The sequence below is a fragment of the Littorina saxatilis genome, linkage group LG9, assembly GCF_037325665.1.
Source record: "Littorina saxatilis isolate snail1 linkage group LG9, US_GU_Lsax_2.0, whole genome shotgun sequence".
NCBI lineage: Eukaryota > Metazoa > Mollusca > Gastropoda > Littorinimorpha > Littorinidae > Littorina > Littorina saxatilis.
The window spans coordinates 12,649,656-12,661,818 of record NC_090253.1 but is presented as its reverse complement, the minus strand read 5'-3'; the positions used below and the strand labels follow the sequence as shown (position 1 = coordinate 12,661,818).

Here is a 12,163-nt window from a genome sequence, read left to right as displayed (position 1 = left end):
CTGAGTCAAACACAAAGAAATACTGGGGGTTATGGTGGGTAGAGCATAACGAAGAGAAAACGAGACAAATCTATAGAGACACAGTTGGTTAGGCCAAAAAGAAAATAGGTCTGTTTACGGTAACATAGGCCAAAAAATAGGGTCGGTAGGTCGGGATTTTTTTTTTCTCCAAAAAACCATTTTTTTCCCCAAATGCCAAAAAAAAGAAGTCTAGGGTCGCGCGAAAAAAATAGGGTCGGTCGGGTTACCGTAAACAAACTTTTTTTTTTTTGCCTTAGTTGTTGGTTTTTCATCCCCCTTCAACCTATATTTGGCTATTCGGGACCGATTCCATTTTGTTTCCTTTCTCACTTTACATGGTGGGACAGAGAAGATGAACAGGGACATATACAACGGGACAGCAAGTAGACCAAAGGCTTGACGACGAATTGTAATTTTTTTACAAAGAGTCTCACTGACAAACATCCTGATTTACAACTTTGAACAACACTAGAGAGAGCGAGACAAACAGAGATAGTGTTGGTTTGTTTTTTTAAAGCAGGTGGACGGACAGACAGACAAAACTAACGGTTACAAATTCAACTCTCTGTCCTAAGTCTTTCTTACCATCGGGATACATCAAGTTTACTTCAGTTCACCAGTCCCTCAAATTATCCCTCAAATTTGATTAATTAATTAATAAATTATACCAAGCTTGCACAATATGTGCATTTTCCCTTTTAATCAGCTGGACAAAATGAAGGTTTTCCATCTATCTTGTTCTTCTTTAAACGAAAACTGGACATACATAAAGACGATCCACCAACTTTTTAAGGATAACTTTTCTGCATTAGGAAAAAAAAAAAATTGTCTGTTTCTGGTAACATGGTTAAAAAAAAATAGGGTCGGTAGGTAGGGATTTTTTTTTTTTTACCCCAAATGTAGACCAATAAAACTAACTTTAACAAGAGGCGAAGCCTTCAAGGCTCACGTAAGAAATCGACAAACAGTAACACAAACTCAATCACTCCGTCACACATACACACACACACACACACACACACACACACACACACACACACACACACACACACACACACACACACACACACACACACACACACACACACAGTAAGCATATAGGTGAAACTGTGCAAGAAAGCGAGACCCTGGATCTGCCAAGTAGTCTCGGCCCGCTCACAATAACAAAGACCGAGACTTTTAGTAATTCCTTTGCGTGACGTCTAACCCTCTTACGTCATAATGTGACGTCTTCAAATAGTTTCTATCACACACGTCAAACACTTTTGACCGAGACTGACGTAATCCATAGACTCGGAAATGTTAAAGTTTCTATCACACACACACACACACACACACACACACACACGCACGCACAGACAGACAAAGTTTATCATCGCATAGGCTACACTTACGTGAGCCAAAAATCGCGCAAAGAGACTGGATTCACTATACATAGAGACAAGACACTCAACACATTTACAAATCGTCAGCGGACTTTCGTTTTCACACGTTTTTGTTGTTCATTTTCTCACCCTGTCCTTTACCACCAAAAAAAAATTAAAAAAAATTTGAGTTTGGAAAAAAAAAGTTTAGGGTCGGCGCCGAAATTTAGGGTCGGTCGGGTGACCAGAAACAGACAATTTTTTTGGGGGGGGCCTTAGCACCAGAACCACAATTTTCATGGTTTCATTTGGGGATTGCAATACAAAGCAACATATATCAAATATATATCATGGGTAAGTGAAAATCCATCAGCAAGCAACCATTACGCCGGGGCAACCGTCAAAAGCTCAGCTGAAAAGCACTCACGGCAATAAAGCACACATTTTTTGCTTTGGACATTGAAAAGCCGCACACAGTATTGCTGTACAGCGAAAGAACCCCTCACTCAGTATGTACATGCACTCATCATAAAGCAACGGCAAATCCGCCCTTAAAAACATGTAGATCAGATATGATAAACTTCTTCTTCTTCAGCGTTGGACGGTTAGATATTATAACGAAATAGGTACTGAGGTAGTAGTTGAACAAAAATGTTACATGACGGTGACAAAAGGTTGTGTTTAACACTATAATTTGATCATGCCAAAATCATGAAGACGAAAATAGGTGTAAAAACTGACTTTAATTCTTTGTTAATACCTTCTGCAAACAGAGACCATCATATCATCATGATCAAGCTGATAACTATTCGACCAAACACCTGTTCGGCAAACGTGGCCGATATGAAACTAGAACAGTAGAACACGATTTTCCCTCAGCAGAAAATACACACAAAGTAATACTTCTTCAAGCTCTTGTGCTAATCTATGCATCCCATTTGACCAGCAATTTCAAAACCCGTGTTGAGAGTAGAACTAACAGCACAAAAAAACCAGATTCACTAGAATGAAAGTTAAAAAAATATTTGCTTGTAATGTCATTGATTTGTGGCACGGACATAAAACCGTCACCTTTTGTCATTGTCTCGCATCAAATTGAATGTCCACGTAACCATCTGTTCTGTGTTCACAATACATTTCAATCTATAAGTCAGAAATCGATATTGCAGCTCACTGCTCATCACAAAAATTATGATGACGCGATGATAATCTATGCTAACAAACCACACACTATAACAATCTTGACTACGCTGCAAGAACGGTGAATTTCAACAGCCTTATCTATACATAGCGTGTATATGACCCTCGAGACTCAAACACACTTAGGCATGGAAAACAGGTCAACCGTCCAACACCCAACAAAGAGGAGGGAGCAACGGGGCAATTCTGGAAACAATAAGCGTGGGTCATGGGGTCCCTTTCCCCCGAATCGTATGGGCTAAATTGTCACCCAATGTACCTGTAGTGATGCTACACTCGTGCACGCGCGCGGGCGTGTATGTGTGTCTGTGTGTCTGTGACTGTGACAGAGAGAGAAAGAGAGAGAATTGAATTAAACTTTATTTAACAAGGATTAAGATTTAAGGCTACGCCTTTTCTTACAATCTGTCCTTGGGACGCACAGACACACAATGATAAAATTGAAAAATTAAAAATTAAAAAGTTAAAAAGTCAGAAAACTTCAGCACGTGATGATAAAGATGACGATGATGATGTTGATGTTGATGATGATGATGATGATGAAGATGAGGCATGAAGAGCATACATATTATGTGGTTATTCATAACAGAGAGGGACAGAGGGAAGGAGAGAGAGAGAGAGAGAGAGAGAGAGAGAGAGAGAGAGAGAGAGGGAGAGGGAGAGGGAGAGAAGAGAGCAGAGACAGAAAGAGAGAGAGAGAGAGAGAGAGAGAGAGAGAGAGAGAGAGAGAGAGAGAGAGAGAGAGAGAGAGAGAGGGACAGAAAGAGAAAAAGACACAGGAGAGAGAGAGAGAGAGAGAGAGAGAGAGAGAGAGAGAGAGAGAGAGAGAGAGAGAGAGAGAGAGAGAGAGAGAAGACATACAGAGAAGGAGATCAAAATTGGTCCGGAAACTGAACAGCATGGGTTTGTAAATGTGCAGTGGCAACTAATTAAGCCCAGATGGTTCATTGTAATTCAGCTATTAGTACTACTCATGTCCTCTGTGCTTCAAAGGTTACACAAGTGTAAACTGTAGTGAAAACTGAAATGGTGCCAGGGCGAGTGATGTGTGCTTTAGCAAAAGTGAAACAGATTCTGATCGTCTGTAAAACGACACTACAACAACAAGTACAACCTCCGAAAATTGCCTGAAGGTGACACTTTTATGCAGCTAGAAATTGCATAATTTACAACAAACGAAATCCTTCTGAACATTGAGAAAGTGTTTGAACACCTGCAGTCTGACACTAGAATTAGAATCAATGACAACATGAACGTGAAACAAATGATCTTGATCATCTGCAATCTGATACTACTTGCTCCGAAACTGAGAAAACCGTCTGCAATCTGATACTACTTGCTCCGAAACTGAGAAAACCGTCTGCAATCTGATACTACTTGCTCCGAAACGGAAAACAGCCAATCATATAATGTTGACAGTATCCATGCTGCAAAACCATGGCTATTCCGACCAGATGGCTATAACTGCTGCAGACAACACTACACACATATGAAAGCTATTCCTATTGTCTTCTTCCATTGATCCCAATGTAATAATATGGGATTATGACAAAACTGTGTTAATCAACGATCAGTATCCATGATCAACACGTCAGTTCGTCAGTACGTACTCAAAAGCTCGTCCAGTCTGTCTTGAATAATACTAACACTAACAGTAACACCGTAAAACTGACAAATCACACAACAGACAACCCGGAAATATCCACACAAATAAAAAGGAGAGAGAAAAAGAAAAAAAAGATAGAAAGAAAGAACAGAGAAGAAAGAAAAAACATCACTATAGAGTCTCTAACGCAACCATAAAAGCATAAATAACGGTGTCGTCAAGTCTGATTAATAGTTTCACGAAATCGTTCATTTCCCGACAAAGGTGCTGTCCATACAAACATTTGTATAAGCGGCATAAAACAATGAAAACCCAGTCCAGTTCAAGCCCACACTAAAGAAAAGGATGTCAAGACACCCCCCCCCCCAAAAAAAAAAAAAAAAAAAAAAAAAAGACAAAGACAATATTTTCCGAACGAAACATTCATCAAATAAAATCACGATAGGATGTTTAATCAAGCGCATGTTTGCTTTGGTTTTCAGTATCATAATTATATAGATAGATCAGTATATATATATATGATATCCATAACTCCAAAAATAAGGCTGTTCTTCATTTCATTGTCATTGAGAAGGAAAAAAAACCGCTACAATGCTGAGGCTAGAAAAAATGTTGAGACGTAACGCGTTTTTCTTCAGGCCCAAAAAAAAAAATAGATGTGGTTACGGTAACATAGCCAAAAGAATAGGGTAGGAAGGTAGGCAATCACTTTTTTTTTTAAACTTTTTTTTCTAATGTGTACAAATTAAACCTACTTGACAGGGAAATAAGTGTGCGACTCGGGCGCTTTAGCTTTCATTGCGTTTTCTGCACTCGGTTTTTTTGTTTTTGTTTTTGTTGTTGACAAATGTAATAAAAAGTTATAGGGTCGGCCCCTAAAAATAGGGTAGGTCGGGTTTCCGTAACCACACCTATTTTTTTTTTAGGCCTCAGGAGAAATTATCGAGAGAAATAACACGTAGGCTTCTATCAAAATTACCAATAACAGAAACGGGGAATATGTATTATCTTCCGACGACATCATTTGGCGACCTACACGGCATGTGACTCAAACTGAAGAGAAAACTAGTCACATCATTTATAGTTTTAGAACTCTCTCTCCCGATGAAACGTAGTCAAAACACGGGTACATACTCACTAAACAGTTACAACATTATCAATATCACCCATATTTCAGGGGCATACCTAGTGGAAACAAAATTAATCGATTCGGTAACAATACTCACTGCAAAACAACACTCGAACTTTTAAGAGAAAAAAACCACCACTGGAAACAATTCATGTTTGAGATAAAAACCTGTAATTGTATAAGAAAGCACACCCGAAAACCGCTGATCACTAGCAAACAGAAGACAAACAAGTCGCGTAAGGCGAAAATACAATATTTAGTCAAGTAGCTGTCGAACTCACAGAATGAAACTGAACGCAATGCCATTTTTCAGCAAGACCGTATACTCGTAGCATCGTCAGTCCACCGCTCATGGCAAAGGCAGTGAAATTGACAAGAAGAGCGGGATAGTAGTTGCGCTAAGAAGGATAGCACGCTTTTCTGTACCTCTCTTTGTTTTAACTTTCTGAGCGTGTTTTTAATCCAAACATATCATATCTATATGTTTTTGGAATCAGGAACCGACAAGGAATAAGATGAAAGTGTTTTTAAATTGATTTCGATAATTTAATTTTGATTTTAATTTTTATATTATTTAATTTTCAGAGCTTGTTTTTAATCCGAATATAACATATTTATATGTTTTTGGAATCAGCAAATGATGGAGAATAAGATAAACGTAAATTTGGATCGTTTTATAAATTTTTATTTTTTTTTACAATTTTCAGATTTTTAATGACCAAAGTCATTAATTAATTTTTAAGCCACCAAGCTGAAATGCAATACTGAAGTCCGGGCTTCGTCGAAGATTACTTGACCAAAGTTTCAACCAATTTGGTTGAAAAATGAGGGCGTGACAGTGCCGCCTCAACTTTCACGAAAAGCCGGATATGACGTCATCAAAGACATTTATCAAAAAAATGAAAAAAACGTTCGGGGATTTCATACCCAGGAACTCTCATGTCAAATTTCATAAAGATCGGTCCAGTAGTTTAGTCTGAATCGCTCTACACACACACACAGACACACACACGCACGCACATACACCACGACCCTCGTTTCGATTCCCCCTCGATGTTAAAATATTTAGTCAAAACTTGACTAAATATAAAAATACAGATAAAATAATTTAGCAGAAAAAGGCTAATCTAGCGTACAGGCCGTACATAGGACATGAACTTTGGTTGTATACCGATGACATCAGCAACATCCCTTTCGGCATTCGGGTACCGAATGGTACCGAATGAAAACAACACCCGAATTTTGAGTGCATACAGAGTAAAACTAACAAACACCTGATTTTTGAGTGCATACAGAGTAAAACTAACAAACACCTGATTTTTGAGTGCATACAGAGTAAAACTAACAAACACCTGATTTTTGAGTGCATACAGAGTAAAACTAACAAACACCTGATTTTTGAGTGCATACAGAGTAAAACTAACAAACACCTGATTTTTGAGTGCATACAGAGTAAAACTAACAAACACCTGATTTTTGAGTGCATACAGAGTAAAACTAACAAACACCTGATTTTTGAGTGCATACAGAGTAAAACTAACAAACACCAGATTATTGAGTGCATACAGAGTAACACAAACAAAACACCCGAATCTCCAGTGCAAACCGATTTACCCACCCAACCGGTCCGCGCGAATTTAGGGTGTTCAGTGACTGACAAGAACCAACATTTGAAATTGATGTACAAAGCTGCAGTGTTGCTCGAAGTGGTCATACATTATTGATACTACATGTACCAACATAGTACAAATCCAACCCATCACATTCTCAAGAGGAGACAGTGCACTACACAAAGTCCGGTTTGGACTATAGAGGTAGACAGCACGTTTCGCCCTGCAGTCCGGACTGACGATCTAACAGCGAACGACAAGAAGAAGAAGGACCATAGGACTCAGGCATGGGAATTGAAAAAGGTAACAAAAAGGCTGAACATTTGTAAGTAATAGCAAAGTCGACAGCGCGAAGCGCCTAGCCCTGCTAGGGGGGTTTGGGGGCATTTTGGGCGGAATTTTTGTTTCTCCAAAGAACCCAACTGGTGTAATTTGGTGTCATCTTAGCACCAAGTTTGCCATTATATTAAGTTTTTAGAATCATTTTTGCCTCCCTCATTTATTTTTTCGGCGGACACTTTTGCTTTTTCGGCGGAACAAAAAAATAATTCGGCGGAAATTTGCCTTTCGGCGGACAATTCCCATGCCTGATAGGTACAAAATGAGCTCATGAACTTAGTTAACTTAAAAGATAGCTTGAGCATGTATACGATCATGTTAACCGAAACAAAATCTATCCTGGCATTTACACGGGTGACGAAATAAAGGCATTCTTAGACTTGGACAAATAAGTAGAATACACAACCTGATTATTTTCTGCACAGATTTTTTTTTTTAAATTTGGATTTGTTTCCCCCTCCCAATTTATAATATCACAAACATGATGTAAGTTGTAACCGACACTTATGTCCATCAACGATATTAATTCCGAGAAAGAAAAAAAAAATCCCCACTTTTCCAAGAAAGCAGCTCGGCAGTTGATATTTTTCTGATTTTAAAAGAAGTGTAAGATTGATCTTATTTCTCACCCCATACATGTAAAACTGGAAGACAGATCTGCGGTCGTGTACATGCTCGTTTGCACAGAATGGGAGGCATCTTTAAACTGAGTGCGGGGTAAGGTACTGATTTGAATGGGTGGGCCAAAGATCATGCACATGCTAATGCTATCAATATCCGGGTCAAACCACACGATGTCACCTTTTCCCCCTTCTTATATTTACAGTTAAAGATGAATTTCCCGTGTAACCGACAATGTGCACGGTAAAACCACCATAGATCTGCCCAAGATTTAAAGTGAAATAAGATATCATTTCACTTTGACACAGAGAACGTGTTTTTGTTGTTATTGTTTCTCGGTGTGTGTTTTTTGTGTGTTGGTTGTTGTTTTCTTGTCTTTTGTTGTTGTTTTTTGCTCTTTTTTTTCTTTCTTTCTTTCTTGAATTACTTTCGCTGATTGATAAATCATAGTTACGGAAATTAATTCTGTAAAAGATTCCCAGCCTGCTCGGAATGAAGCCAGGCTGTAGGGTGGGGTTCTTTTGCAAGTAGAAGGTCGCTGTTTGTGTAATCCCATGTAAACGCGTGCACCGTTCTGTATTGATTCACACGAGTAGGAAGGTACCTTTAAGTTTAACGTCGCGAGTGGCAGTAAAAACTAAAATATCACTCGACGAGTTGTGTCGATCAAGTGCCGCGTAACGGATTACTCTCTCAGTTTTCCCTTCTTTCTTGGGGGGGGGGGGGGGGGGGGGAAGACAGTCCAAACCTTGAAAAAACCTTACTGAGCTTTATCATGATACATTACCAAACCTTACGTCTCAAATTCGGTTTACATCAACTGACAGCTAAAAACTGTATGGAACACCATCTCTTTTTGTTGTTGTGTGGTCTAAAGACTATTATTATTAAGGCTGACCTTTGAAAATCGACAGGGGTAAATAAATGTACTCACGCCCCCCCCCCCCCCCCCCCCCCCCCCAACACACACAGACCCAGCCTTCTCGTTTCAAACCATAGCGACGTTGGGTCCGTTGTTGGTCTGTGGTGATGTGGTTTTTTTTTGTGAGTGTTTTTTTTTTTTGTTGGTGGTGTGTTTCTGTTTATTTCTGTTCTGTTGTTCGTTAGTTGATTTAAAACAATTTTTTGTTTACCATGTCGGTTTGTTTATGTTTTTGACTGCGCCAGAAAATTTGACTTGCAGGACGCAGGCTTACTTGATTCATTAAGGTGTCGAAAACATCATCACAACACCCACCTTAATTTGTCATGTACCGGGCCGTTGTGACTGAATCGACTACGCGGTAGGGGCCCGTACACATGTATCGCACAGTGCTCAGAGATCGACTCCAGCTGGTGTTTGGAGTGCACACACAATCCCTCCCTTTCTGTGCCGGTATCAACAATGCATGATGATAATTGATACTTCCGTTGAAAATTACAAACAAGCATAAAATGCTTATTTCACAGTATCCCGGACAAAAAAAAAAGGCAAAGCATTCACACAAAGGACGAATATTACCATCACACACACAAACTTAACACTCAAATCAAATTGGTAAAACTGAAAACAGACATATGAGACAAATACGGTAGTGAGGCAAAATATCACAATGCCTACGAGAGAGAGAGGGGGGTACATACAATAAGACACCCACCATAGTCTTCCCTGACCCTGGTTACTGCCGACAAGGCCGGTTACAACTATTGCGTCATCAGCTGATTCAACCTATGATGACGTGTAACTACCTTAAAGCATGCACACTCCCAAAATGTCCGTTTGCCCACCAAGAACCTGCTTCAACTCGCGACTGAAACCAGTAAGATAAATTCAACTTGAAATCTATAGCAGTCTGTCACTCACTCACTCACTGAACTTGCATGTATTCTTGCCGGCAATTCTAATCTAAGTCTAATTTATAAATTCAGCTCCATCACAAAATGTTGAATTATATTGACAAGTTTGAAAAATACGTTTAAAAAACTTAATTGATGACGTCACTGCTGAACAATTACGTCACACCGACTGTAACGAGGTCCATTGCAATGCACTCATTTCGCAAGTTATTACTATAAGACCGTCATTGAAACTTACACCTCAACAGCGGGCTACTTTATAATCAGCCTGGTTTCCGATGTATAGAACTTTGTTTCAATCTTGGACACTACTGATTTAACATAATTCTGCAAAGGTTTGAGAGAAAAAATGTGTTGCAGCTGTTTATCCTTTTATTGAAAAACCGCGCATGACGGACTGCACGTAGACACTTTCGGTGCCTAGACTGACACTGAAACAGTTCCATAAGAACTAAAACAATCGACAACAAAATATTCGCTTGATCTAAAGTTACCATAATTTTAATGTTATTCCATTTGAAAATCTACAAAGCATCAAACTCCATCAAAAATTTGGCCCAAAACAGGGTGTTTTTAAGAAAAATCGCGAAACATGGTTTCACAAGCACCAATATCAACATGAATACACGCTGCAGGCCTGGATTTTGCAAATCGAAATACATTTTGGTAAAAACCGTGTGTTGGTGCGATTTTTTTCTTCAAACACCTAAAGTACTTGTTTCTGAAGCTTATGCATGCTTGAACTGGGTTACAAACAGCACAATTTCGGAGAAATTTGAATTGTCTACGTGAGGATTTTCGGGAGGCGATTTCAAAACACTGACAGTATGAAGAGAAAGCGGCGATAGCAGAGTAAGAAATTTAAATTGCAAAGCGAATATTGCATACATGTGCATGCTTTTCAGTCAAAAGTTTGGAAATATTGTATAGAAGGATTTTCTTTGCAAATTAGGAGCTAGTAAGGTAAAATTCGACATTTCGTCATCATTTTCGTCTTCTAGCCCATGCAGACACAGAGTCAAAATGGCTGCTACTCTAAACCATGCTCACACAATGCAAGCGGCGTTGAGTGAAAACTTGCACTAAACATCCTCAACATACCAATTTTCGTCCACCTTCCGCGGTCTCAGCCATGTTGAGACGTGCATTCAACCCCTAATTCCCTGTATTGGTGAAATTCAAGATGATGATTGTGAAAACGATCTTCGATTGCAGCGAACTTTTTTTGTGTATACAAATCCGTGACGTCACCAAGGGCGGTCGGGTTCATCCACGTGATCGGTCACGGCGCATGCGTATAGAGGACTCGCACTTGCTCAAGCGAAAAATCATCACACACACACAGACAGTGTCACGCGTGGGGGAACTTATGACCGCTGTAATTAATCATCTAGCTCGTTAATCGTCGCCTGTCTTTTTAGACAGGCCGCACAGCTGAGACGCCCCCTAAATGCAGTCAGCACAGAGAGGGAATTCTTACCAGGATTGGCTGCTAACATCCTACATGGAGCAAATGTCGAACTACCACACAAACACTGCGCTATCGTGGCGCAGGCTGTATTTGAGCAGAGCCAAGCTGAAAGCGACTAGCCGGACCTCTGCTCTTCTGTCAGGATTCGCCATGGTAAGCGAAAAATGTAAAGATTAAGTCACATTTTTTTCTGTACAGCCGGTAACCAGTGAAATAAGTAGTCAATGAGTCTGTGATAGTAGTACTAGTAGTCCAGTGGACGATACCTTCCGCCTAGTATGTCTTTTGATCACACCGTGACACCGACCACACACAGCTGATGAAACTTGAAATGGAAACGCAGGAGCAGGTACATTTTGTGGACAGAACACTTGTTTATTACATTTGACAAAGCACGGATGTTGTCATTATGTTTATCATGTAAAAGTGCATTAATTCAGGTGGCACTGGCACTGGCACTTGGGGGGTCCGCATGAGAAGTCGCTAGCATTGTGTTAATTGTGGTTCAGGTTCAGTCAAATAATTGATTCTAAATCAAAACTTATTTCACTCACAACTGCCAGCGCAACAGATGGCCTGATGGGATCTTATTATTCAACCCAAAAGTGGGTGCATTTCATGGAGATGTTTTTCCTGGTACCAGTGAAAGCAAGCGCCCGATACAGTTTCCACGTGCAGTAGGAAAAAGATCGCACAGCTATAATCCCATGCCCTACATGAGACTACCATAAAGTATAATAAACGGCTGAATTCTGTTTTGCTTTTGTAAAATTGAAGTTATTCCATGCCACCATATGATCAGAGAAACTCTTTGCTTGACTACTCTGCGGGAGGTAGAACATGTAGTATTGTATGGTTCCAGGTGCCAGACCCTTTGATGATCATCCTCAGCATATGCCTGTATCACGCTGTTTTCAGACTTTTTGACAACTTCATAATCTCATACATTTGCTGTTTGTGACAGTC

The 12,163-nt window shown here is 39.7% G+C and overlaps 1 protein-coding gene across 1 annotated transcript in view; it reads right to left on the bottom strand.

Annotated features, from left to right (window-relative positions):
- Window positions 1-10,966, bottom strand: part of LOC138977097 (lysine-specific demethylase 2B-like) — a 60,894-nt gene extending 49,928 nt beyond the window's left edge. Inside the window, exon 1 of the mRNA XM_070350007.1 lies at window positions 10,828-10,966. Within this exon, the coding sequence (XP_070206108.1) occupies window positions 10,828-10,860 (33 nt within the window). The 5' untranslated portion in view covers window positions 10,861-10,966. The remainder of the gene's footprint in view (window positions 1-10,827) is intronic.
- Between the last annotated feature and the right edge of the window lie 1,197 nt (window positions 10,967-12,163).